At 39.2% G+C, this 27,905-nt stretch overlaps 3 protein-coding genes across 3 annotated transcripts; all 3 read right to left on the bottom strand.

Moving 5' to 3' along the window:
- Positions 1–204: 204 nt before the first annotated feature.
- LOC118771073 (5-hydroxytryptamine receptor 3A-like) lies at positions 205–5,209 on the bottom strand. The gene is made up of 9 exons (XM_036518951.1): positions 5,182–5,209; positions 3,261–3,424; positions 3,099–3,143; positions 2,861–2,970; positions 2,559–2,728; positions 2,291–2,451; positions 1,538–1,748; positions 1,097–1,363; positions 205–431 (listed from the first exon to the last, which is right to left on the bottom strand). Exons 1-9 carry the CDS (start codon positions 5,207–5,209, stop codon positions 205–207), a joined length of 1,383 nt encoding a protein of 460 aa, XP_036374844.1.
- Positions 5,210–6,821: 1,612 nt separating this feature from the next.
- Positions 6,822–16,446, bottom strand: LOC118771065. The gene is made up of 17 exons (XM_036518939.1): positions 16,363–16,446; positions 15,973–16,017; positions 15,649–15,755; positions 15,060–15,229; positions 14,412–14,572; positions 13,964–14,174; positions 13,579–13,785; positions 13,178–13,452; positions 9,815–9,932; positions 9,401–9,570; positions 9,133–9,177; positions 8,957–9,063; positions 8,302–8,471; positions 8,013–8,173; positions 7,648–7,858; positions 7,306–7,512; positions 6,822–7,200 (listed from the first exon to the last, which is right to left on the bottom strand). The coding sequence occupies exons 1-17, from the start codon at positions 16,444–16,446 to the stop codon at positions 6,899–6,901; spliced, it is 2,751 nt and encodes a 916-aa protein (XP_036374832.1). The 3' UTR covers positions 6,822–6,898.
- Positions 16,447–23,155: 6,709 nt separating this feature from the next.
- Positions 23,156–24,585, bottom strand: LOC118773766 (receptor-transporting protein 2-like). The gene is made up of 2 exons (XM_036522841.1): positions 24,437–24,585; positions 23,156–23,498 (listed from the first exon to the last, which is right to left on the bottom strand). Exons 1-2 carry the CDS (start codon positions 24,583–24,585, stop codon positions 23,156–23,158), a joined length of 492 nt encoding a protein of 163 aa, XP_036378734.1.
- Between the last annotated feature and the right edge of the window lie 3,320 nt (positions 24,586–27,905).

The following is a 27,905-nucleotide window of genomic DNA, read 5'->3' as shown; positions in this document are numbered from 1 at the left end:
TCTCAAATTAATAAGTTGATTCTATTTCATCTCAAAGGGCTTTAATCTAAATCCTGACATTTAAAGCGAAGTTAAAATGGTAAACATCTTTAGTTCTGGGCTTCCCGGGTTTTATCAGATGATAGCCTCAGAAAAGATTGGTAGAGTGCTTGTTTTTTGAAAGTAGTTTTGACTCATGCAATGACAGTGATGCAGTGTGGGCAGTTATTGGTTGAACCAGATGCACCACATACAGATGATAACCATGGCGTAGAGTGTAATGAGAAATAGGTAGATGCGGAACAGGAGGAAGTCCATGACGTATCCCACATGACACCACTGGTCCTGCAACTCACTCTCCTTCTGCATGGAGGTGAGGTGAGTGCGCATTAGACTCAGGTCCTGGCAGATCTGTTTCAGCTCAGGGATGACTGGGATTTGTACAGGTGTGCCTGGAACTCACCAAGGGCATGGCAAGCAGAGTTTACATCACAATATAATAGAGACCATTGGGGCAACACAGGGAAAACAAAGTCCTACAAGACAAAAAACATCTTTCAACACATAAGTGTAATTTTCATTTCACTTGAACTCAGTGAAATATTTTTGCACCTCTTGGGTTATACCTAAAACTTATATACATAGAGTACTAACACATTAATTTTGAAAGAATGTGAGTTTTTTTTTTTGACCAAATAGATTGGGGCTGTATGACCACCTTATATAGGGGTTTTATTGAAAAATAAATAAGTCACAGGCTCTTTGACATGTTGTGCTATTTTTTTCCTGAACATATGTTCTGTGGTCCATAATAAGACCACATCCTTTTGGCCTTCTCAAACTAAACAGCTTTGCAATGAGTTTCCTGAGGATATTAGATTCACCATTCCATAAACATTCAACAACTGCAAATTGCAGTAATGTTGTTTGAACGTTTATGGAATGGTGACTGGACGAATCATTGTGTGTTTAGTTTTGCTAAATTTTATTGAATGTACATGCACAGCACTTGGAGATTTACTATCCTTCGTAAAGTAAAGATTATGATGATTATTATAAGCTTGTGCAATTATATGAGAAGGATATCTTGTAAAAGAGATCCACCAGAGATGCTCACCATGGCCATTGCTGGTTGGATGTGGGGCAGGGGCAGAGGGCTGTGTGACCCATGGACCCAGGTTGTCCAGTTTGTCCTCGGAGGCTTGCGGAGAGTCTTCAGGCTTTTGGTAACAAATGAGACGGGCAATGTACTGCAAAATCAGAACCCGGACCCACCGTGGCACTTCACGATACTTCATGGAGTTGTGGTGGAGCACATTGGTTATGATGACCGTCTCTAGGAGGCTGATTACCATGAGGGCCAGGCAGACCGAGAAGTAGATACCTGGGGGAGGGGAGCACATGCCAGACTCATCATCTAATGCAAAGGACAATGAGACCTCTGCACATCTCCTTCGCACTCTACTTATGTGGTCTGCCTTGATTAGCCTGTACAAATAGCTGTGCTGGCCTCAGGCTAATTATCACTGTATATGTGTGTGAATGTGTGTGGCCTGACCAATGATGGGAGTGCCATTTGCTGTGCTGGGGAGCAGGTCATTCATGATGAGCAGGAAGACAGTGTAGCCCAAGATGAGGGTCATCTTGAAGGAGGCACGGTCTACACTGTGAGGGGGCAGGTAGAAGGACAAGATATCAATGATCATCAGAAAGGAGCTGGGGATCAGCAGGTTCACCACGTACAGGATAGGCCGCCTCTTTATCACCACCTGCAGGAGGAACAGAGCAGCACAACAGCCACATGGTTGATTCAATGTATAAATAAATTAGACTGTCATATAGCTCCTCACCCATGCAGTGGTGTAATTGTACTTCCTGATGGTGGATGAGATAAGGTGCAATTCTCTTGGTGGGTGTTGTAAGTTAAGTTAATTGTCAATAATGTACCATTAATATCTGTGAAGAAAAGTCTCTCCTTTCCTTCTAAGCAATCCTCTTCAGTTTTCAAATACAAAACTAAACTTGAATCCTAAGATCCTAAGACTCATGTTGAACAGTTTTATGTAATTTATGTTGCCATTAATTAGTGTTATACCATCACTTAATATGTGTCTCAGATGAAAATAGAATAATATACTACATTAAACTGTGACAGAATATAAATGTGAACTCTTACAACAAGGGTGGAGGTTTAGGTTTAGGGTTAGCATTGTTGCTGGGATTTCCGTCATATCTAATCTATAAACCCAACACATAAGACAGCTCTTAGGTATTCTTGTGTTAACAACATGACCTGATTGTTTCCTCTCACCCAGAAAGTGATGATGTCCCATTCGTCAATCCCAAACTGCAGTATGCCAGCCTCGCCCTGGATGACCACCAGCTCCCACTCACCGCTGGCCTCCAAGTATCGCTTTGAGTTCCCAGAGATCTCGGCAAAGGACAAGGCAGGACTGACCCGAACGTCTTTGACTGAAAGAGAGAGACAAGGAAGGGGGTGAGGTACAGGGGGCTCATTCCTAGTGTTTTTGTTAACTCATAGGCTAATATTTGGAAGGTGCTGGAGACTGTGCGGTTACTGGTGTGCATGTAGGATCCGAAGGTGAGCGAGCAGTTCTGAATGTCAAATGGAAAGGTGTAGATCTCCAGGTTGCAGGCGCTGACAATTCGTAACATTCTATCATAGCGGATGTGGCCTGTGTGGTTGACGTACACGTAGGGACAGTCCTGGGATACATCGTCATCTACACTGAAGGAGGGAGAGAGTGAATGATCAAAAAACAGTTGCAGTTTGCAGCATTGATGTTACCATTCATTGTGCATAAGAGACACATGGGGCCAGGAGTGAGAGCAATAATAAAGGCATGATAGGGACACTCACAACTCATACACAATGATGTCTGGTGTCCACAGGTCTTTTACAGGAAGCGAAATCTTAGTGACTCCATCACATTCATCTGGGTCCCACACAAGAAACTCATGGTGCCAATACTGACAGGGTGAAAAGACATGGTGACTGCAAAACACAGCACAGCCCAAAGGAAACAACTGCAATTGCTGCGTAGCGCTCAGGGTTGCCTGGTCTCTGGGAGATTCATTTAACAACGTGTACCACTTACCAGTCTGAGCCAGAGGAAGGTAGTGAGAATCTGTGTCTTCTCATTCTGAAACAGGACCAGGAACATGCAAACATTACTGTCAGGAGAGACCCACAGACACACTCAGAAGCCTGCTCGTGCATACAGACAACTTCACATTCCACAGTCCTTGTGGTCACTCACCACTCCCAGCACCGCATACAGAGTGAAGGATATGTTGGCTATGGTGGGGTTGCTGAGGTTGACTGCTGGTCGAAAGGGTTTCCTGTCAAACACCGTCTGTAGGGACTCATAGGTGGGGCCACTGTGGCCCTTTTTACAGCTCAGACGGCACAGAGTGGGAGGTGCTGTGGTGGGAAAAAGAGTGCGAGGTCAGTGAAAAAGATTGAAGGTCGGCAGATTGCCGTGGTGGTTAGGAAACGAGCAACCAGCAGATTGTGATTTCAAATCACAGGCATTGCAGTGCCGTTTACCCTAGAGCAAGGCATACATTATATTTAAAAATGGGAGAGCTGCTTTCAATAAGCTGTATTTAGCGCAAATAATTAAATCTATAATTTTGGTTAATCAAGGGGACACGAGTATACAACCAGGGGAAAAATTGAATCTAGAATAAGCAAGAGGCTTTTAGATGTAAAGATTTAACGTCTGTCTTGCAAATGATTTAATTAGATTTTTGAAACCGTTGTTTAATGTTATAATAAAATAACAGCATAATAAAAATGATGAACTAGAACAAGAAATATCTAGAACATAAAGGAACTTCTGCAGGATGATGTTTCTTGAGTACTGGATCCTTACACCATAAGAAAACATTTTTGACTGAATGATTGAAGAATTATCCTTGAAGCACTAATACCTTAACTTTCTATTTATCATAAGACAGTAAGTGTTCTATCTGGTAATTCTAAACATACATAAATGCAAAGACCTCTAAAGTTTGAAGGCATAGTAGTACTTCCACATCAGGAAACAAGAAATGGAGCCAGCCAACTTGTCAGCCAGTTATTCTAAATCAAACACCTGTTGGTGTTAACAGACTACAGAAACTTGCAGCTAAGTGGGTGCACTACTGTTTTAGATGAAATGCTACCTATGTAGTGATTTTAGCTATTTTTTAATAAGCCTTCATATCAAATATAGTGCTAGCTAACTCAATAACCACCACAGATGGCACCTACTCACCCTTTCATGATGTACAGACATATAAGATTTCATGGGATGCCTCAACTAACCAATAATGTTACTGTTTGATTTTTTTGACTTGTAATGAAACCTGTCTGCATGCAAAAGTTGAGGAATTTTCATTCAAGTGTAATGTTAACTTTAGTTGTGTAGCGCCACTTCTTGCTCCTCTTACCAGTTAATCAGTGCTTACTACTCTTACTTCTTGATTATCTTACAGACACATAAAGCTATCTACATACAACTCAACACACAGCTTTAACAAAGTATGTATTCTATCGTTTATTTCATTTTATAATGTGTCAATAAGAATTTCTATGGTATAGTTGTCACTTTGCTGTTAATTTAAAGTGTAATAAAGTGTAATAAAGCAGATATGTACTTCTCAAAAAATGGTTAACACTTAACATTGTCTTAATTGGTTAACACTCATCTAATGCCATACCCAGTGAGCAAACATAAAACTAATGTGTAAGGTTTTTTTCTGTTTTTGTTCAGAGAAATTTTCACTTTCATTATTTTAGTGTTACTCAGTGCCTATTGTACCAATGGTGTCAGTGAACGGACACTGCAATAAAATTCACTTCATATATGCAATTCTAAAAGTTCTCCTGAAGTGTCTTTAACTGTAAATAAAATAACACAGGAGAAAATTTCTGTTTTAAGGGAACATAACCTCTGACATTTTGCTCTTGTTTTAGAGATTACAGTAGTCTGATTTAACTAAACAAAATCAAAAATCGTTGAGTTTTATATCAGAATTCTATTAATTGGAAATATCTCAAACTTGCAAAATAATGCTAGCCTTGTAATTCTTGGGTCACTTGAAATGACCTTGTAATCAGTCAATCAAGTTTTATGATTTAAATTTTAATAGAACTGAGCCAATCTGGTCATCAAACTTTTTATCACTTCGTACATGAGTAACTCTTGCACCATCCGTGCATCGTTCACTATGCTTTGTAATACTCGTGTCATGTCATGATGCGCTGCATGTCCTACTAAAGGACTGATAGCTGATATATAATACGTTAGTAGCTAGCTGACAAGCTTAGCTAGTTTCCAAAATAGCAACACTTACAGTTAAAATGAAAACAGAACAGTGGTTGCCTTTTTTGCTACAAGCTGGAAATCAGATTTACATTCTCTCATTTGTTTAGTGATTTTTTTTTATATAGAATGGTCCCATAAACTAAAAACATTTAAGATAGTATGGAGAAGATGTCAAAATTTCACAATTTCAAAACTTCTGATTATCACTTATCGCACAAAAATCACACATAGCATGTTCATTCCATTAAAAATGCATGACTCTATAAAGGAGAATCCCATGGAAAGAAACTCCATATTTTTTCTGTACAATGTACTTATTGGCTGTATTGTATATTAATCACTATAATTTGTCTGCTCAGTTCTGAAACAGTGAAAACTTCATCAACCTTGCATAAAACACCATGACATTACAGACTCCTTGAAATGTATCATCTAGTTTTGCAATTGAATGTAGTTATCATTGCAATAATTATGACATTTCAAACAGTTTTAAATGATAAAATCCATACAATCAAACAGAGTGTTATACCCAGTACAATTTTCTTACCAAGTAGAAGAAAAAAACAAGCAGTTAACAGGAATCCCCATAGATCTCTCATAGTGACTTGTCTTCCTTGCACTAGCCAAAGGGCCACACATCCACTACAAATATGCTGCAGAACTAAGAATGGGTCTCTAAATGAAAAAACACAAAAGTTTTCCATGCCCTCTCAGGGAATAGTACTCATAAGCATAAGTGTTTGTCCAACACCTACAGTAACCACTCAGCCATCTTGTTTTGCATTCAGCCTTGCTGTGCCCATGGGAGATATTTGTTTTGTGTTTTGGCTGATGTAACAATGCATTTTTACATTTTTCAGAGAACCCTGCATGAAGTCCTCATAATGGAACAATCTTAATTAGCTATTTGTGAACAGGACAAACATGATGCTCTAGCAGCAGCCAGTTACAACTGGGCAGACAATTGTGCCACCTACAGCTGTTCTTTGAAAACAGGAGTTAATATTACGAGGAATATTAAACATGCATGTGTAATTGCAGTCACATCTTTGATGTTCTCTGGACAAATTCAGTTTAAATCAACCCCAATGTAAATGAGCAAGTAAAAAAACACCTCACAAAGCAGTATCACCTTCCCTGAGTAATTTGTTTCTCACGGAACTATCATTTTACAATTAAAGAGTGGTGCTTTGAAATGTATAAGTAAAATATGACATTTATTACTGATTGTACTGTACTGACTTGTACTGAAATACTATGCATTGTGTAACAAAGAATTGTGTCATAAAAGCATAATGAATACAAGACATTTATAAATAACAAGATATTTATCTCAAATTTTTCTGTTGTAGTATATATACTTTTTATTGAAAAGTAAACAACAGCCCACCAACTACCTACATAAAAAGGGAGAGATAGCGTCCTTTTACAACCATCGTCCAAAGAGATAACTACACCCATTGTGCGGACTGAGTCGTCATTTAAGAATCCATTTGTGGTGTGTTTAATAGATTAAAAGTGCATGCATTAAAATGTACTTTGAAATTAGCCTTATGAGCTGGTGTAATTATCAACCTGTGCAGTTACTGGCTGTGCCACTGAGCCCAGATTATGATGATGGAGATGAAACTGGCTGAAATGAAGAGGAGGTAAATGCCAAACAGCAGGCGGTCGATGACATTGCCGATCTGAATCCACTCCTCTGCACTGTGGTTGCCTTTCAGTTGTTTGTCCACTTGGAACCGAATAGCTAGCAAGTCTTGCCTTATCTTCTTCAGTTCTTCTAGGACCTGCTGTTCAGGCCAGGGCTCTGTCCCACAGGGAGGGATGTTTGACTGGCCCACTGCTGGAATAGGGGGGCCGGCTGGAACCTCTAACTTCTTCTCTATTAACACACCACACAGGGGAAAAACTTAAGTTATCTTTATCCAAGCATACAGCTCCAATAACTTCTGACAATGGGTGGAAAATCTGTAAGGCCCAGTGATACCTTGAAAGGCAGGGTTGAGCGTGACAGTGACCCGGTTGCTCGGTTCCTGGGACAGGCAGACGAGCCGAGCCAGATAGTGTAGGACAATGACACGGATCCAGTGAGGCACCACAGGGTAGTGGGAAGAACTGTACAGGATGTTGGTGATGAGAACAGTCTCCAGGAGACTTGCAACCATCAGAGCCAGGCAGATAGAGAAGAAAACATCTGCAGTCAGAGAGGACATAAAGTGGTTTACCAAGGTTTATGACTTTTTGAAGACATTTGAAGGAAAATTGTTACAACACTTCAGTTTGTTCTCAGACACAAAGCAACGTCTCTAGCATGTGTTCTCACACTAACTTATAAGAGGCGTCCTGTTTCCAGTGACAGGCAGCAGGTCGTTCATGATGAGCAGAAACACAGTGTAGCCAAGAATGAGGGTCATTTTGAAGGCAGAACGATCCACATTCTGTGGGGGCAGAAGGAAACTGAAGAGGTCCACTGTGATGAGGAAGCAGCTGGGGACCAGGAGGTTCACCACATACAGGGTGGCCCTGCGCTTCAGTACCACCTAGGAAATGAGAGAAGAGTGACTGTTTAATGTTGTATGATTTAAGGACACTTAAGAAGTGTAGGTGTTATTAGTGTTACTTATGTGTAAGTAAGTTACTCAGTTAACGTTTTTAATCTGCTGCTGTGCCATTGTTCATTACTTTTTCACTTACATAGAAGATGACCTCAGAGTAACTCAAGTTGACGGTTTGAAGAGTACTATGAGTTGCTCTGATGTTGATCAGCTCCCACTCCCCCATAGTCTGCAGAACACTCTTGGACTCATCCAGTGCATGTTGGATATTCTCTGCTGGAAACATGTGGATGTCTGAACCTGCAAGGAGAGAAGCACAGGAAAAAAAAGATGACATATATCATAAATAAATCATGACAATTGATCATGACATACATTTACTGTGTATTGTAAATGTGCTGTGTAACAAGTTATTGCTGTTCTCTCACTGAAGTGCAGGTATGAGCCGAAGGTGAGAGTGCAGTTCTGCACATCGAAGGGGAAGGTGTAGATGTCCAGGTTGCAGGAGCTGACCACTCTGACAGGTCGATCGTCAAACACATGACCGTTGTGAAACAAATACACGTAGGGTGTGTTGGGGGACCTGTCATCGTCCATACTATAAGAAAACACAATCAACGAAAGGTACATTTAAGTATGTTGAATGAAATCTATAGCCCAGGTGCCTAACTTGTATATTTGGAAAAGCTGGAAGAATGAACTTCATATTTCAATTTAATGAAAATAAAAACACTATAAATACAGAAAATATGTTCCACCTCAGAAATCTGAGAGCAGTGCTATTGCTACATTGCTATATTTACATACATGTATACATGTAAGTAAAGCAAGAATTTAGGTAGGCATTTTGTAATGGCACTCATGGGAAATGGTCATTTTGGTGTCAAGTTAACTTATATATAACTTAACAGTCCCTCTGATGATATTTCAGTCTATTTTCACTGATTGTGTGGTACACTTTTTGTTTTATTAAACTGTTGCTGAATTTATTGTAGAATTACCTCTGTCTATCATCTACTACATGTTGAAGATACATGCGGTGCTACACTGTAAACTACAAAGAAACAGAAGTTGGTCACTCACAATTCACTGATCAGAATATCTGGTGTCCACAACTTTGTTCTGGGCAGTGAAATTCTTGAAGCTCCACATTGTATGGGATCCCAGCTCACAAATTCTATATCCCACTCCTGAAAAAAAAAGAACTTTACAAACAATACTGAAGGAGAAGAAGAGCCTGCAATTTAAAGAGCACTTACCAGCACTTGCCAAATAAAAGTTGTTAACAACTGTTTTTTTTCATCCTAGAAATGAAAAAAACACATTCAGAATTGTGATAGACCTTAGTTTAAAAATGTGATATGTCTTTTGTTCCCTTAGATGGTGGGGCCACTGGAGCATGTATGTCAAAGTGCCCTGTTCATTTGCTACTGAGTGCCTCCTAAATGTTTATTGGTACAAGGAACTGGATCAACAAGTTGCCTTAGATCTTAGGCTGAACTATTAAGAAGCTGGCCAATCGCTCACCACTCCCAGAATGCCAACGATTGTGACTTCGATGCTAATGTTTGTGGGGGTTGACAGGTTGAGGACAGGTCTGACAGCACTCCTGTTAAGGACTGTGTCCAGGGCGACAAGAAGGGACTCTGTGTCCGGATGGGAGCAATTCACTGTTGCAGCAGATTCTAAACACTGAACTAAGGAAATTCACACACACACACACACACACACACACACAACATAACAACAACAACAACAAGCATTAAAGATGCAAAACGCAACTTCTTTTTAAAATAGAAGCAGTATAAAAAAATGTATTTACCATTGAAAACACACAGGCTACTGATAGTTTAGGTGGAAAATTTCAAGACTTATCTCATTCTTTTAATTCAAAAACAAGGGGCACCAGAGTCATTAGGGTTCATGATTTTAAGTCCTTACCCTGTATAAGCAGACAGCAGGTGAATAGGATGACCCCTTGATGAATGGCAGGCCATCGCTGGCTGGTTAGACAGTGAATATTAAAATCCCTTCTGTCTGGAGCTGGAATTTTCTCTGCCTGTAAAATTTAGTGCCACACGTGATATAATCAGACATGCTGTATAAACTCCGTCCCAGCCCAGGGAGACGATATTATGGGCTAGAAAGCATTAGTATATTCAAACCATGAAAGTTTCGCACAGTATCATTTCGAAGCACGCATTAGCACACTGCCTCATGAGGTTAACATTATTATGACAGCGCACTGGATTAAAAATAATAATAATAATAATTTTATACTACATTTTTATCTGTCTCACTGAATGAATAAAACAATTTATCCAAGACCTCAGGCAATGACAGCTGGAGAGCTGAATACTGCAATGTAGCTTTAAATGCTAACCTGTTCCCCAGTCACATTCAAACTGAACCAGACATATCTGCCCTTTGTTTCACAGCAATGACTCATTAACAGGGCCATGAAACATACAGTGTTTACATTGAATGCTCTCCTATGACATGTAGTATACCTTCATTTTTTGATATTTCCCCAGAATGGGCCTCAGCTGCATGCAATAGTCCTCATCATATTTTATTGAGGTGCAGGTGCATCTCTACAGGCTTTACCAGTGCCTTATTTTGGTTAAGTAAGTCGCTCATTGGTGCTGTATCTTCCTGTATCAAATAATCTATCTGTATCAAATAATTGTGTCAGACACATATGGCATTTTCAACAAAAACTAGCTGACTTACTGTTAATTCATTGTAGCCTGCATGGCTACTGTCTATAATTATGTATAAATTCCACAGTTAGTTATGTCTGACTCATGGATAATGGAACCTCGGAGTGACAATCAGCAATATTTTGGAAGAAATACTTAATCCACCTTGACTACGGTTTTCTCTGTTCAATGAAAATTGCTTCTTCATTTTGCTTTCCAATTCCTGTTTATACAATGAGCTATGTTGTCATATAACTTTGTTTCAGTTAAACTGGTGTGACCTCCAGATACAAAAACATTATGCTATTACGAGATGCATATCGAGATGTATATGTAAATATACTTATTGTACTATACTCTACTAGCAGTCCTCAAAAGATGTACAATCCACAACTGGGTGACTCAGGAGTTAATATCCATTTTCATAAAACTGTTACAGACAAGTGTGCTTTTCATCACATTTGTGACTTTAGGTATTATTATGTAACTACTGTGCTAGGTCATAAGCTTGGTCATTAAACTGCTGTAAGTATCTGTAGTAGCAGCGCATTTGTTTTCATCCTTCAAAGCTTTTTCATGTGATTACTCAGAAATCACATGATGGACTTACCACAGCAAGAACACCTCAAACGGCAGTGCTGGAAAAAAGAAATGGTTCAATGTCAGCAGAATGGCTTGGCATTTTGATTAAGTGAATGACGTTACCTGGAGTCTCTGTAGGTCTTTTGAGGCCATCAAAATCTGACTGTCATGTGTTCCCACTGAGGAAAATATTAAGTTTCTGCTAATACAGTATTGAAACCAAGAGGCCCAAAAAGGTTGTAAGTATGCTGCTCCTCCAGCACAGGTCTGACAAATCTTCCACCGTCTGAGGTAACAGTCAAAAGGATAACATACCTGCTTTGCTTAAATAAATAAGGATGTTGTCTTGAAAGGTCAGTGTGTGTCATCTTACAATTTCCCATAACTGCCTATGGTTTTGGTATGATTTACATCCAATGACTCCTGCTGGTTGAATAAAAAGGTTACCTTTATGTGAAAATGAATAAATAGCATCCCATTAAACTAAGATTTCATTTTAAACAACATCCATTGCCTGAATAATTCAAATATATTTTCAGTTACATTCAGCAAAGTTTTCACCAAATCCATGACCACCATAATGCAGATGTTTTGCCCATTTTCAGCTACTGTTTCTTTTTTGATGATTTATCATGACAGCCTTATATATCCTCCTTGTTATTAATTATAACTATTAGGCCCAGATTCAATGGAACCACAGTACGCTTTTGTCATTACGTTGAGAATGAAATTTAAGCAAATGTTTTTTGATTGCTTAAGCTTTTTTATTTAGCCCCCCTGACTGGTACAAAAAACCTGCTTAAATGTCTTATTGAATGTTAAGGACATATCACATTGCAATCACAATGAAAAGAGGCCTACATCAAAAATGGTGTTGATTTCTACATTATTTTCTGGGACTTTTAATAAAAACAGCAGGTGAAATTGAACTTTTAATGTTACTTTTTATTGCACATGCCCTATTATAATGCACTGCTGTATTCTAGACTTCCAACCTTGCTGTTACATCTGCTTAAATATGCATCAGGGTTCACCTTATACATTCATATAACTCTCCTCAAGAGAAAAGGAGCAATAGATATTTACAAAAGAAAAGGGATCAAAGACTGCAAAACATTACACTCAACCAGAGAAATCAGAGAAAATAAATAAAATGCCTTTATTTTGAATGAGCAGACCACACTATTCAACAGATTTCAGCCATAGCCTTAGTAAGGATATAAATGCTAACATGAACAGAAAAGTAGATATTAATAGCTGTATAAAAGATGGCTACAAGCGCATAAGTGAAGGAATGTGTAAACTGGTGGCAAGCTTCCACATAACCCCAGGGCTAACATGACAAGAAATATACCTGCACTTGGATGTGAGAGATGTGATGTGTGGTGATGTAGGGACATTTTTTTACATTGTCTTTACATGGATTGAACCTCCTTATACCTCCCCACACCTTACAAAAAGTAACAGTATCATATCAATCACATTTATGAATCAGTAACCAACCTATCCAAATAAGTGGCACTGTGAAGATATGGATGGTTAAATGGGTATTTACTTAAGCAGCTCAGTTGAAGCTCCCTTCCCAAATGTATAAGAGCAATAAGTGGCTGGAACCCAAACCTGGAAGATGCTGGGTACAAATCCAATTCATTTAGCAGTGGATCACTACCTTGCTGGATACAATGTTTTTGTCTCAAGGAAAATTTGTTGCATGTAGAATCTTTTATAATACATGTAACTGTTTTATAAAAAGAATATATATGCTACAGCAATCACATTTTCTTGTGAATGAAAGTAAAAACGATGTTATACCTTCAGTAGATAACGGTTAGGATCATATTCCTAATTCATGCACTGTAAAAAAGAATATAAGATGCCTTTTATTTACCATACTTGTCTATAGGTCTTCTTCCAAATAGCAAGTATTAACAGCATTTGACATTGAAATGAATCACACTATATGGCTTCTAGGTAGAAAGCTTCAGGTTATAGACTACAGGTTATACCAGGCTGCCCAAACCCCGATTATGACAATGAAGCTGACGGAGATGAAGAGGAGGTAAAGACCAAACAGCAGCCGGTCGATGACATTGCCAATTTGAATCCAATCCTCTGCAGTGTCATTGCTGGCAAGGTGCTTGTCCACTTGGAGACGGATGGATAGCAGGTCCTGACTCATCTTCTTCAGCTCCTCCAGGAATGGTCCTTCAGGCCAGAGCTCTGTCCTGCGTGGGGTGATGTCAGACTGGCCTGCTGCTGGAACAGAGGGACAGGCTGCAGCCTCCAACTTCTTTTCTATTAACACACCAGTAACAGATGGAGAAGACAGCAATTATCATTAGATATGCATACGACTTGCTTATTACTGGCATTGGTTCAAGTGAGGTCAAGCCCGAGAAACCATGTAAGATCCAGTGATACCTTGAATGGTAGGGCTGAGTGTGACAGTGTCGTGATTGCTGGGTTTTTTAGAGAGGCAGACGAGCCGTGTGAGATAGTGTAGGACAATCACACGGATCCAGTGAGGCACAGGTGGGTAGTGGCTAGAGTTGCACAAAATGTTGGTGATGAGAACAGTCTCTAAGAGACTTGCCACCATCAGAGCCAGGCAGATAGAGAAGAACACATCTGGAGACAATGTGGAGAGAGTAAAATTTAAGACAGGCACAGGAAGAGAAGCTACTACAAGTTAACCTTAAGAATTAAGATTAAGAAAAAGAATTAAGATTTTAAAAAGAAGCATCATGCATTGCTTCAAAGACAGAAGTGGAATTTGTTCTTCATATATGCATGCTCCTGCACTAACTTATCAAGGGGATTCTGTTTCCAGTGACAGGCAGCAGGTCGTTCATGATGAGCAAAAACACAGTGTAGCCAAGAATGAGGGTCATTTTGAAGGCAGAACGATCCACATTCTGTGGGGGCAGAAGGAAACTGAAGAGGTCCACTGTGAGGAGGAAGCAGCTGGGGACCAGGAGATTCACCACATACAGAGTGGCCCTGCGCTTCAGGACTATCTGTAGCAAGAAGCCAAGGACAAGAAGAGACAAAGGAGCCACATTTGTGCTCTTCTTCATGGGCACAGTGATGACTAACCATGATCATGACACACAGACAGAACGTCAGAATCTACTGCTAAGACCAAGAACCCAAGGAGATTGGAATGCTGGAGGTTTAATGTTGAGAGCAAGATACTCATTTCCACCTCCTCAAATTGAGGGTTGGGGGGGGGGGGGGGGGGGGGATTCACCTACATGATAGATGACTGCATCATAGCTATCTTCAGACAGCTCGGAGAATATGTCAGTGGCGGTGATGTTGATCAGTTGCCACTCTCCTATGGTCTCCATCACCTCCCTTGAGTCCCTCAGTGTATCCTCAGCTGACCTCCCCAGCTTCAGCTGAATGTCAGCAGCTGCAGGGACAGGTGTAATTTCACTTCATATAATAATTTCACAACTATCTGCTGTGTTGGTTGTACAGGTAGAGTACCCCCATTTCCCAAACCATGCCCGATTTAGGTGCTAGATTAGATCCGTCTGTTTCTTTTGTGTCCAAAATTAAAAGTTTGTTTAAAGGCTCTTAGTTTCATGAAAACATAACTTTATCACCCCGAAGAATCCCCGTGATCATTTATTAAAGGTGCTGCGCAAATAGATTATTTTTACTATTGTTGCATTCTTGTAGGTGCTTGTCTTCTGAAATTCACCAGTATTACCTATACTCTGTGCAGAATAAAATTACAGTATATGCCACTGTCTCTGACATTTTTACACCTCTTATCATGAAAACCTTGGATTCTGCTTGCACTGAAGCCAGCTAATGATATTTTTAGTTTCCTTACTTTGTAGTGGCCTCCGGCTGTGGTGGACAGATATATACTTTTGCAATTGTTCACTCACCAATGTGCAAGTAGGAGTTAAAGGTGAGAGTGCAGTTCTGTACATCAAAGGGGAAAGTGTAGATGTCCAGGTTACAGGAGCTGACCACTCTGACAGGCCGGCTGTCCATCACACGACCGTTGTTATACACGTACACATAGGGCACGCTTGGGGATCGCTCCTCATCCATACTGCAAGGACAATGGAGTACAAAAAACATGATGACACTGGAGTCCTTCACAGATAAAAACAACACCTGTCAGAAACCCGTCTGCTCAGACTGCTCAATTAATTATTCTTATGCCATAAGCAGTTCTGCAAAGAAAGTTTGAACACACAGAGAACTGAAGTGTAACATTATTTTTGATGTACACAGAATCTTTCATAGGTAATAAAAAGCCAACGCTGGCTTAATGTCATTTCACAAATTGACGAAAAAAGTATATTACAGTGAGACTGAGTTTGAGCCTTAGAAAAAAGCAAACTTTAAGAGCTGCATTGTGAGACACATGCCAAAAAACTGTCAATTTTGAAAACTGTTTTTATAATTTCTATGTATAAACCCTTTACAGTGATGGTGATAGCACAAACACAAACTCTAAGAACTTACAATTCATTGATGAGAATATCTGGGATCCACAACTTTTTCCGTGGCAGTGAAATTCTAGAAGCTCCACAGTGTACAGGATCCCAACTTAGAAACTCAATTTTCCATTCCTTTACGATACAAAATGCAAATGTATAATTACAAAGTGGTGGCTTTGTGCATCCTATTTATGATTTGACAATTATTTTATTTTTATTTTGTGGGGTTATGACATTTGAGAGCTGCAGTGTTTCTAGGTTTAAATTTTAAATGTATGGGTGTAAGCAGAAAGTAAGAAATATCTCAACTACAACTTTGATTCCTGCAGTAACTTTATAAATCACTCACCAATACTTGCCAAATAAATGTTGTCAACAGCTGTGCCTTTTCATCCTACAAGACACCATTTTATAAAATGAAAGAACTGCAATATTTCATTAAGATATTAATTATGACACATTATTAACAGTAAAGGCCTTGTTACATTAAGCAATTTGCAAGATGAGTTAGCCTACACAGATTGCTTGTGATGTGATTCCATACATTTTAGTTTTACATCATGGTACAATTTGTACAGTTACACAGTTGTGCTTGTGATTGGTTTTGTCAAACATTTTTATTGAATATTAGCTTTATGTAACAGGCTTTCTAATAGGACTAATATGCCTTTTTTTAAAGATCTGCATATCCTGCTGAATATTATTTGGGTCAAATATGCACATGTTGTGAACCACTCACTACTCCCAGGATGCCATAGAGTATGAAGTAGACACTGATATTTGTGGGTGTTGTCTGTTTGAGGACAGGTCGCATGGCGCTCATGTTGAAAACATCATTGAGGGCAGTCAGGAGTGACTCTGTATCTGGGCGGGAGCAATTCAGTATCCCGGCAGATTCGAAATGCTGAACTGGGGAGAAAAAGCGTTGTTTGTCAAATAAAGCACATACCTCTGTGTTCTGTTGCATGACCCAGAACAACTACTTGGTACTTTCAGAGTAGCTTTCTCAGCACTTTCATCACAGTTGAGTCATTCTTCAGCAAAAACAAATACGCAACACGTGCAATCTTATCCATAATCAACCTACTTCATCATAATTATTCTAAATGAGTGTACGTCTGTATATGGAGATTCTTTTTCTAGAAAGCATAGTGAAATTTCATGCACTGTCAAATCTGTGTTAAAAACCTCTGGTATGTACATCAACATATGGTATGTCCTAATTAAAATCCCAGTGCTTCCACAATAAGCACTGCTGATGTCTTACCCTGTATAAGCAGACAGCAGGTAAAGAGGACAATCCTGTTGAGAATGGCAGGCCATCGCTGGCTGGTCACACACTGGATATTGAGAACCCTCCTCTCGGGATTTTGATTACTTGCTGCCTGTGAAATCTGGGAGAATATATCTCATTGCCACTCTGATGATTCCATTTCTGTTTTTCTCCTATCCATTTTAAGAACATGAATAGCCGTGTGTAAATGTAAGCCATCAGCTACATCAACCTTGTTAATAGCAAGAACAAGAAAACATGTAAAAGTAGTAGTTAAACAACAGCTTAACAGCTTATGGTTGTTCTACAACCATACACAATTATTTATCATAACATGACTGCTCATAAAATCAGAAAATCAGAAATACAATATCTCCTATATATGTATCTTCAACATAAATTCACTCATTTGGTAGTATTTCAGTATTGTAGCACTCTGTGCTTTGAAGATATTGAATACTCTATTCCAAGCATTCAGTGTATTTTCTTAACAGAGGCTGTCCAGTTGGGTTACTTACATATTGTATATTTAGCATCAGTGTTATTAGATTTTTTTAAATTCACTTATACAGCTAGATATTTACTGAAGCAATTCAGATCAAACACCTTGATCTGAATTGCTTTACTACAACAGTGCCCCATCCAGTATTTCAGCTTTGGTTACAATCTAGTCCCTTTACCTTTACACCACACTGGAAATATATCTGTCTCAACATGTGATAAAGCAAGATTGATAGGTCAAAAACAGTGGTTGTAGCAATGGTTATCCAAACTGTAAATGATGAATAGATAGTATTAGTCAATTTATTTTGCTTCAAGTAAAATTCAGTTTTAATTTCTAAATTATGCAGCTACTATAGTATAGTATATGTGCACATTTTCTGAGAAAGAGATATGTCATTATGTCATTATGTACTTATGGGAGGAGCACACATCTTCACTAGCATGCAAATACACATAATGACTAGGCAAACATTAGCAGGAATTGTCAAGTGAAGTTTACCATACCTGGCGTTTAAGTAGACCTGAAATAGCCATCACAACCTGACTGTTCAGTATTCCTCTTGTAAGTGATTTTGAAAGTGCATGACTATGGATGAATCTGTTTCTCCAGCAACTTGCCACTATGTGAAGGAATGGCCAAAAGGGTAGCCATATAAATACTGACTGATTTGCATAGATAAACAATTATATTGGTTTGTGGTATGGTCTTACGTGACATAAAATCCACAGAATTTGCTTGTGGTGAGATATACAAAAATGAACCATGCCAGCTAACCTTAGGTGTTTGATCTCCTATGCAACAGGAGCCAGAGGTATTGCTGAAGATAAACAGTGTTTTTATACATCTTTGCATCTCTACATTTAAAAGAAATAGGATAATGCAGATCTTTATGTCTTGGTCCTAAACATTCTATTGATCCATTGGCATCCACCACAATAACCAATATAGCACACCCTTTGATACTGCATAATGGCATGGAGCTGGAAACTGGTGAAACAGTTCCTTTCAACCAGAAGTACATTACTGAGAGAGGTCTGAAACAGAGGCTGATCCCATCATTCAGAATTAAAAAAAAAAAAAAAATCAATTAAATAAATATTTTTGGCTGTTTTGAAGAATCTAAAATATAAGATAGTTTTGATTTGTTTATAATACTTTTTTGGTCACTGCATTGTTCCATTTGTGTTATTTTATAGTTTTGACTATTATTCTATAATGTGGAAAATGTAAAAATAAAGAAAGAAAAGTATGTCCAAACCTTTGACTCTTGCTGCGTATTCATACATATATAAAGGTCATTAATGATGGCTTACATTGTATTTGAAATCAAATTGTAGCTGATACATTGTGAGTGGCCTCATTTTCTCTTGATGCACCAGTCTGAGGGTGAGTTGCAAAATTCACTATTATGCTCTCAAGCTTTCAGTCAGTGCCCACTTTGTGACATCACATGATGTTACCAAGCATTAAATCCAGGGTCATGGGCAAGGTGTCACAAAAAAGGACACTGAAGTATAGCTTACAATAACCATCTAATCTGGCTACCTTGACTACGTTGATCAGTGAATGCTGAAACTACAGCACAAACCTGACAGCAAGATTGGGTATTATCATTTGATGAAAATTGATGATAATTAATTTGATGATAATTTAGGCACATATGAATTCACAGAATGACCCATTAATATGATCATGTTTTAGGAGCCAAATAAACATTCAGTATGAGTGTGGTCAGTAGTGTGAACACAGTAATGAAAAATACTTTAAAATTAGCCAGTTGGAAATGTAAAGCTAAACATTTTTTATTCATACCGATGGGCATTTTATTCATATTAATTTTTTTTAATTGATTGTTCTTTGAAAAGACCATTTTCCCTTCACTGAGGATGTATTCGCAGGATGCTTTATGAAACTGTTTTTGTATTAAATCCAATCCAACAGAAATGAAGAGTGGGGTATTTGGGAAAGTACTACAGTGAGATAAGAACTTGGTTTAACATCTCATCTTAAAACAGACATCTCTTAGTAACAGTGTCCCTGTCACTACCCATGACCCCTGTCACTAGATTTAGAAGATGACAGCCCCCTACTGGTACCAACAACACCACTTCTAGCAACAACTGATTTCCCCCAGGTGCTGACAGAACGCAGTCCAGGAAAAGGTTATAGGGCAGTATGGCTGCTGGCAACTCCAAACCCATTAATGTGGCAAACCTCTGGCAGTCAGTATCTGAGAGAATTTGAAGGCTGTGTTATATGAACCATTCTTTCACATTTGTTCACAAACTCTTATGGAAATATCTTGGCATCTAATATTGATAACATTTGTAATAGAAAAATAGAAGGAGATATGTTGGCATGCAGATGGTATTAATATTTAAAGAAAATCATAAAAGCAAATGAAATAATGGCTGAGACAGATAGGATCACTACACTGTGGTTGAGTGCTGCTTTTCCAGGTGGATGTTTATCAAAATAACCAGTGTGCATCAAATGACAATGTTATACCCACCTGGACATGTTGTCCGCAATCTAAAAATAACCATGGTCTACCAGTAAACACAGACATGGACACCTTGACCAATGTAAATGAGCAGGTGCACTGAATTTATCCAGCTCAGGTGCACAGCTAATGCTGTTCTATCCCTGTCCTGTGATTTTCCCTTCTCCCAAGTAAAGGCCCCCAGCACAGGTCCATGAAACATGAAATACCATTTATTCAAAATCATTTATACAGCTGTCTTGTAAGGGCCACTGACTTAGTGTGTGCTTGGTGTGTACAGCAAAGCTTTCACAGGGTTTTGTTAACAAATGCGTTTTGCCTTATACACAAAACCTTAAAGAACTGATCAACTTTTACAGATTTGCAATACTTGTTGCTGCTTTGTACATACTCCATATGTGAGATCAGTCCTGGCAGTAAAATACCATCTTGGGAAGAGGTAGGAGATTTACCCTGTGTACCCTACTCAGGATGTGCCTGTTTAAACACTGATATCTCTAAACCCTGTATGAACCCTCCTGAAGGTGTATGACTGTTGTCATGGGGCCTCTGGAGGTAGTAGAAAGTTAAGTTCTCATGCGCAGCTCTACTTGGATACTCATCAATGTGCATGCCCTGAGATTGTCTTTATATTCCATAATAATCGTTAATCATTAATAAGCTTCAGCTCGTTGTTTGACAAGCTGTTAGTAGCTCAGTACTCAATGTCAGACAGACATCGCATAGAATTGAACATAATTTGCAAATCATGCAAATGGATTTGCATAGAATTACCCTGGCTGACTGCTTTTTGCATTTTTTGTGCCTTTGGGTGGACTGTGGCTTTTCTTCTGTTGCCACATTAGTACCAGCCATGTCATTGCCTGTAATAAGGAAGGCAGTGCTGAACCCCTTTATGCAACCAACCCATATTTTTTTTTTAGAATTGTTTATTTTATGCTACCAGGCTTGTCCCACTGCAACAACTACTGCAACTGCATAGGAGGGCTGAAGTGAGACAAATGCAATCCAATATATTTGAATGTAAGCTATTTTTCACACTGCAAGTCATCCAGTGCTCTGCAAAGGAGTGGACATTTGTTGGAGGAGAGAAACAACTCAATTTAAATCATTCGAGGATCTCGCAGACGCCTAGAAAATCACAGGGTGCCTGAGATCAGTGAGACAAGGAAACTCTGGCTGACCTACCCCTATCCCGCCACTGCGGTCTCCCAGTCATCATCAGATGATGACACTGCTGGGATTGAACTCCAGGCCTAGATTGTGTGTGCACCTTAACTGCCAGCTAGTTCATCTCACAGTATCACTAGATGGTTGCTTTGCCATACTGTCTGATTGAATTTGATTGGTTGTTCAACATGTTTCTACAGTTACAAGTGCAGTATTATTGGTTAAATCAATTATTTAAAATATATACTCCTAAAGGGCAAAAAAGCTACAATATCTTTGAGTCTGGTGACTCAAAGATATTGTGATATTAAAAGGGTCCATTTAACACTTAAACCAATGGTGTGTGGGAAGGGATTTTGAAAAAAGTAATATGCAAGAGGGTTTTTACATTACACAAGGTAATACGAACCAGATTCATCTGTAATTCTCCTTGATGAATACTGCTTTTATCTCCAAGGATGTTGTTACAGTGTATTCTCTTTTCACAGGCTGACAGAAACACTGTTCTGGCCCGTCTGGCATATCTGGGGGATGATAAGCAGCTGAGCTTTGCTTAGGCTGTGTGCTGTGGAAAGATTTGGAACTTCTGTAAAAAAATATAATCATTTGTTGCAAAAAAACCTGTAAATGTAAACCTGTTTCTGCCAAAAAGAAACATAAAGAGGATTTTCACGAGTCTTAATAATAAGAAACCCTTGTAATTATGATAATACTTCATAATAATAAGAAACCATTCCATAAGTAGGATTACGCATCTCATAGTAATGAAAAACTTTCTCATTATTATGAGATGCTTAGTCATAATAACAACAAACTTTCTCATTATTATGACTTCCAAAAACCCATTTTCTTGTTTTTCAGTGGTGGTAACAGACTGCTCTATCAATAAGATACCCACCACTCAGATACTACTGAGAAACGGTTGAGGCGACTCATCCCACTTCACCGTAAACATGGTCCTCCTCAGTATTACCTCAATCGAAAGAAGTGAATACCATCAAAGGTTAAAATGAAAGTACTTCTGTAATGTGACTTGATGAAGATGCAAGTGGCAGGCATTGTCTTGTCTGCTCACTGACCACTTGCTGTGAGCTTCGTATTGTTTGTGGATATCTATCTTTAATTAATGATACCATTGCTTTGTTGGATTGTTTCATTATGTGTGATCACCCTTATGTTCCTCAGTTCCAGGTATACAGTTGTATTGTTTCATTCTTTGGGAGTGTAAAGCAGTGTAAGGGCTTTTTTTTAGCTCAAAGCTAAACAACATTTCTGGTAGAAGCTAATTAAATAGTATTCAAATATCTAGTTGAAGCAAGGTGAAAAGTCAAGGTGAAAAAACTTCCACATCCTTAATATCACAAAATACTGTATCTGCAACCTGGCTTGCTAAACAATAATATTATTATCATTATTTGGTCACTGCAGTGCCTGGAATGACTTTTAAAATCTGTATGCTTGTGCAACATATTTAAATTCTATTCTATCTGCATAGTTTGTCACAAACATACTAATTAATCATTTTGATCATCACTGAGTCAGGCTAATCGTCAAAAGTTTTTGGAGCTTGCAACAGGTTGGATAACTATGACAACAGCAGCAACACAGTCATGGAATTTAGCAGATTAAATACTGAAACTGAAAAGGCAGCTAATTGCGTTTCAGCACATCAGCAGTGGCTTCATTTTCTACTCTGTTTGTGCAAACCTGGTATCTTTACAGGCACATAGTATTTGCTACATGGTGTGCAACATTCAGCAATTCATAATCATCTTCTGTGATTCTTCAAGATAACATAATCCCATATTTTTAAATAATTTATTATGTTTCTGTATGGTAAATCAGTTGGAAAAAAAATGTTACGTAAAGCTACAAAAAGCACCCAGTACACAAGCTGGACCATTGCTGTTATTAGCATTTTGAAAAGTTATATCCATTACATCATCTGCCGAGCATATAACGTAATGTGATGTATCACCACAAAATCTCAGTTATACATGTCCATTCCTCTGTCCTGCATTGTTCCTGCGTCCGCTCTTGAGCTCTCCAGTCTACTCAGACCTGTAGGGATGACCATGTCCTCAACTTCCCTTAGTGCAGATACCCTGAAGGCAGGCCTCGCAGTGGGCGGTCTCATGCGGCCCATCCACCCTCCCATCAAAGTGGAAGTGCCGGTTCCTCTGACCCAGGTCCTCTCTATAGCATTTAATGCGGATCTTCTCCATCAGCTTCTCCAGCAGGACCTCCACGTTTTCCACCTTGAGGTGGGGCTCCTCAAAGGGGGCATCCTTGCACCTCCTGCATTGCTGCTTGAAGAGGCGTGCCTTGACTGTTCCACACTGATCCCGGCTCCTCAGGCACATATGGAACAGTACTGTCACCCTTTTAGAGGGCCAGCCCTTCTTGCATTTGGAGCATGTGAACCTGGGGACAAAGAGCCACTGAGAAATTTGAAAGAGCAATAATGGGACAGAACATCACACACAAAATTACAGACCATTTTGTACACAGCATAACTCCAAAACAGCTTCCTACAGATTAAGGAATTCTGACACATTGCATTGTGTAATGAACTCGCCTCAGCTCTAAGCTAATTAGTCAGCTGTTTCTCATCACTCTCAATACTGGACTATCCGACACGCTGCAGTTCTTCATATCTGCTGACCTACATAATACATAACAGTAAGCAATGGAATGTACCACCATTTGTGCTTTGGGCTAGAATTGCAAGTGAAATGAAATCGTTTGATGGCAAAGAGCCCGGCAGTCAAAGGTGCAGTTTGGTACCCTGTAGACCTCGGTTCGAGGCCGGGTGGGGTGACTGCTCTTGCCCTTCGGAATAGTTACCCATTTATACAGCTGAATATTTACTGAGGAAATACTTAACTGAGTTAAGTACTGTGCCCAAGGGTACAACAGCAGTTCCCCAGCGGGGAATTGAGCTGGCAACCTTTTGGTTACAAGTCCTGCTCCTCACCACTATGCTACACTGCCACTGCACCGCCACAGTATAAAGGATGCTCTGTATACATCGAGGATCTGAAAGGAAACTGAAATGAAAAACAAGGAATGTCATGTATCTCTAGCCTGAGCAAAGGAGTAGCTTTTAAGCAATGTGAAACCAACCTCAAACCTTGTCCTAAACATTGTGAATTGATAAATAGTGAACAACTGAAATCCAGAGTGCTTTTGGTTCAACACTGTTGGGCAAGTGCACTAGTGCCACTGTCTCACAACACTGACCTCCTCAAGAAAATGTAGCCAGACATCATCTCAGTCTCTCACAAACTAATCCATTGTGTTATATTATTTTGTCATGCTCTTGAAGATAGTGTCACCCAAATGTCTGTCCGTGAACTCACCTCCCAAAAGTGCTGCGGATGTACTGCTGCCAACCACTGGCTAGTTTGCCGCCTACAATGGTATCATCAAACTCTATCCCCCAGCTGTCTCCTCTGTCCAGTTCTTCGATCTTCTCCTGGAAGATCCGGATCCAGTCCTGTTCCTGCATTCCCATATATTTCTGTCCAAATCCAGTATAATGGTGGCTGTGTTTACTCCTACCTCCTTGATTCCTTCTTTTGACCAGTGATATTTCAATGCATTGAGAACACAGCTCTATTTATACACATAGGGCAGCAGTGAGGAAATGAAACTGAAACTTATACTGTGTTTCAGCTGATACTGTAATTGATTCAATTGATAGTATAATGGCATTCTAACAGGATCACTGCTTACACCTGGGTGAGTTGTTATTACGTGACATGATCCCGTAACAGCTCAGATTTCTATTGTTTATGGCCCCTAATTACTCTCAACAGTGTGTTGTTGCATTGCTACACTATCTCCTTCTCCTTGTATAGGTGAACCAGCATTTCCACTGAGGTTTAAGGGAATATTGTACCTGAAATTTAACACAGTTGAATTTTTGACTCAGAAGGACATCAGTGGAATATAGAGCAATGATGACGATTTCTCAGACGGGCAATTCTCCTTTGTGAAATGAATATGTTGCCACAAAGTCAGAGAGGTGTGGAAAAAAGTCAACACAAAATGATAAAGCTGTGGCCTATATATTGTGGTAAATATAGATGTTTAAAGACATGAAACTGTGGATCTGAACACCCTCCCACACACACATACATATGCACACACATTTTAGGCCCATTTGCTGCCTGTCAGCTGGTCAGTTAGATGTCACTTGGCCAGGTAGGCCGATGAGTGATAAAAACTTTAAATTACATTACAGTTTGTAGACCTCTTTAGCAAATTCACATATGTCTGGTGGAAAAGCTCCACTTTGTGTAAAACTAGACCACAGCAACATCACTTGAAATCTGCTTTGGCTGTGCAAGTAGAAAAACAACAACAAAAATACACTGTGCCAGGTTGAAAGTCAGATATCTTTGGGGACAGCCATTAGTTCCGCTGTTGCTTTTAAACTTAATTATTGGTAAAAGTAATGACAAGGGTACTTGAAGCTGTTGCTTGGGGGTGTTATTATTGCACTGTATACAATAGCTCCCTTTGAGGTTTGAGTTAAAATGTGTACATCTTCGCAGTATTACTGTGTGACGAAAAAAAAAAAAAAACCACAGCAGCAGTGCAGAGGCACACTTTTACTTATTTTGCTCATCGGTAATGTGGTCATATTGCTATGTGGAAAACACCAATTTTGTTAAATCATGTATATGAGCTGCTCAAATATTCACTATCGTGATCTAAATACTATCTATGTGCATATCGATCTCATATCCAATACATAAATATGTTTCCCAAAATAAACTTTCCACTCCGTTAAAACCTCTTGTCTTACATGAAATCATGTCCATTTACTTTTGTTTCTGGGGAAACCCCAGACAGCTCTCCCTTTGTCGTGTGAAACAAAATCGCAACTGAAAGTGATCTAGAGATAGTGGCAACATCCATGCTGCCATCTAGTGGTGCATATGTGCTCAATAGTGAAGATACCAACACCATGGCACATTTACAGTTTAATATCTTTTGTTGCATTTCTTTTTCACACATACTTACAATTAAGTACTCATTTAACAAATAGACCTAATACTAGTAGTGAACAGCAAGCAGGGATTGTAACAATGACATTTAGAGCACCTTTAGAGTTACCAGGGTAAATGAGGAGGAGGCTGACAAAACCTCGTTTTTTTCTGTTTCAAAGACGTGGATTTACCCCTGTAGGACTATTAATCAAATCTGGCAGAGAAAAACACAGAATAAATGATTGATTACTATTCTGTGGATAAGTAAAAAAGACAATACAACACATGGAAACGTGTCACCGTAAAACTTATCTTAAAGTCAAGTCATTTGGTTGGTTCCATCTATCGCCTTGATATGTTGATTCAACATGCTCATGTGGAAAACTGGCACACTAGGTTTGGTCTCATACTGCAAGTTCCTCCACGGGTGGGTCAGAGGAGGCATGGGAAGGGACTGCAGGGTGGAATGAAATGCAAATGGGGGACATGGGGACAGAAACTGCTGACACAGGATGTTGTTACGGTGTGTTGTGCGATGTTCTCTTTTTGTGGGCTGAAAGAAACGCTGTATTGGTGCGGCATATCTGTGGGATGATAAGTGGGTGACCTTTGTTCAGGCTGAGCGTGGTGGAAAACTTGAGCATGGGAGAATTACTGGTGACTAATTAATACTGCTTTGTTTGCGTTTTCTTCACTCCTGTCCCAGATGCACACCGGAAAGGGTGTGTTTTTTGTGTCACAAAAATATCTAGTTTCCCGCAACATCTCAGTGAGTCGTGGGTGCATATCACTGAGTCCTGTGTGTGTCTCAGTGAGTCCTGTGTTTACTAAGTCCTGTTGGTATGAGCAGGGCTGGACATAATGTCAGTTCAGAGTTCAAGGAGAGACACAATCTCTGTCCCTGTCCTTTACCTTCAAGCCACTCTGCCAGTCTCTCTCATGATCATACAGTGAAAGAAAATGATCTCTGTATCTTGTAAACTTTGATGTCTGGGCCAGGGTGTTAGGTCTGAGCCACTCTTTCCATCCATACATAAACACATGCCTACACAGCAGCAGCATTTTTTACTCAAAAGGTTGAACTGGAAAAATGTTAAAATATTTCTTTAAAATTCACACAAACAAAATTTTATGTTAAAACAATAATAAATCCAATAGGTTCAAAGAAAATATTTAAACAGTAACCTGTGATAAGCAGGCAGTGGGTCTGCCTTACCAGAGATATGAAGATTCCATGTTCTTGACTCATCTACCACGTCTGGAATTCTTTTTCACAGCAAAAGCTGGAAACCTGTAACTGGCTATATTCCTGCCCAGCTGGGTAATTCTAGGGGCTCCCTTTTTTCTTTTTTTCTTGTTTTGTTCCTTACTTTACCTGGAATTTTTCCCCAGGGATACAAGGATAAAAAACTTAAAAATAAATGCAACATAAACATTTGTCAGATATTGTCATAAGTTTGAGAAGATAAATAAGTTTGTTCATTCAAGATATGTCTGCAAATTGAGTGTAATCCATATATCACTGTATCTGAAAGACCTGCTTGTAGGTTGGCTTTAGCTTTGTTGCCGTGCCTTCAAAGATGTAAATGCATCTGTCACATTCAGAATAGACTTCTATTCTGAATGTGACAGATGCATTTACAAGCCTGAGTGAAACATAAGAAGTACATAAGCATACATGGTACATAGAACAATTGTATGGTGGACATTGCTGACATTTATTTTGTGCATATTGTAAGTTTACAAATTAAAGAAATAATGGAAGGACTCACTGATTTATTTTAGGCATGTCATGTATAGTCTTGTGCTCTGATTGCAAATGAATGTTTGA

The sequence above is a fragment of the Megalops cyprinoides genome, chromosome 2, assembly GCF_013368585.1.
Source record: "Megalops cyprinoides isolate fMegCyp1 chromosome 2, fMegCyp1.pri, whole genome shotgun sequence".
In the NCBI taxonomy this organism is placed as follows: Eukaryota; Metazoa; Chordata; class Actinopteri; order Elopiformes; family Megalopidae; genus Megalops; species Megalops cyprinoides.
Note: the sequence above shows the minus strand (reverse complement) of the source record. Positions and strands in the feature narration are given on the sequence as shown.

Excerpts from the sequence above, each read along its gene's own strand:
- LOC118771073 (XM_036518951.1), bottom strand. The coding sequence starts at position 5,209 with ATGCACGGATGGTGCAAGAGTTACTCAT. Across the intron at positions 3,144-3,260 it reads TGTATGCGGTGCTGGGAGTG|AATGAGAAGACACAGATTCT; the intron begins GTGAGTGACCAC and ends GTCCTGTTTCAG. Across the intron at positions 432-1,096 it reads TCCAACCAGCAATGGCCATG|GCACACCTGTACAAATCCCA; the intron begins GTGAGCATCTCT and ends GGTGAGTTCCAG.
- LOC118771065 (XM_036518939.1), bottom strand. The coding sequence starts at position 16,446 with ATGAGCGCCATGCGACCTGTCCTCAAACAGACAACACCCACAAATATC. Across the intron at positions 9,933-13,177 it reads GCTTCATTGTCATAATCGGG|GCAGAGAAAATTCCAGCTCC; the intron begins GTTTGGGCAGCC and ends TAAATTTTACAG. Across the intron at positions 8,174-8,301 it reads CGGCTCATACCTGCACTTCA|GTTCAGACATCCACATGTTT; the intron begins GTGAGAGAACAG and ends CTCTCCTTGCAG.
- LOC118773766 (XM_036522841.1), bottom strand. The coding sequence starts at position 24,585 with ATGCAGGAACAGGACTGGATCCGGATCTTCCAGGAGAAGATCGAAGAA. Across the intron at positions 23,499-24,436 it reads ATCCGCAGCACTTTTGGGAG|GTTCACATGCTCCAAATGCA; the intron begins GTGAGTTCACGG and ends CTTTGTCCCCAG.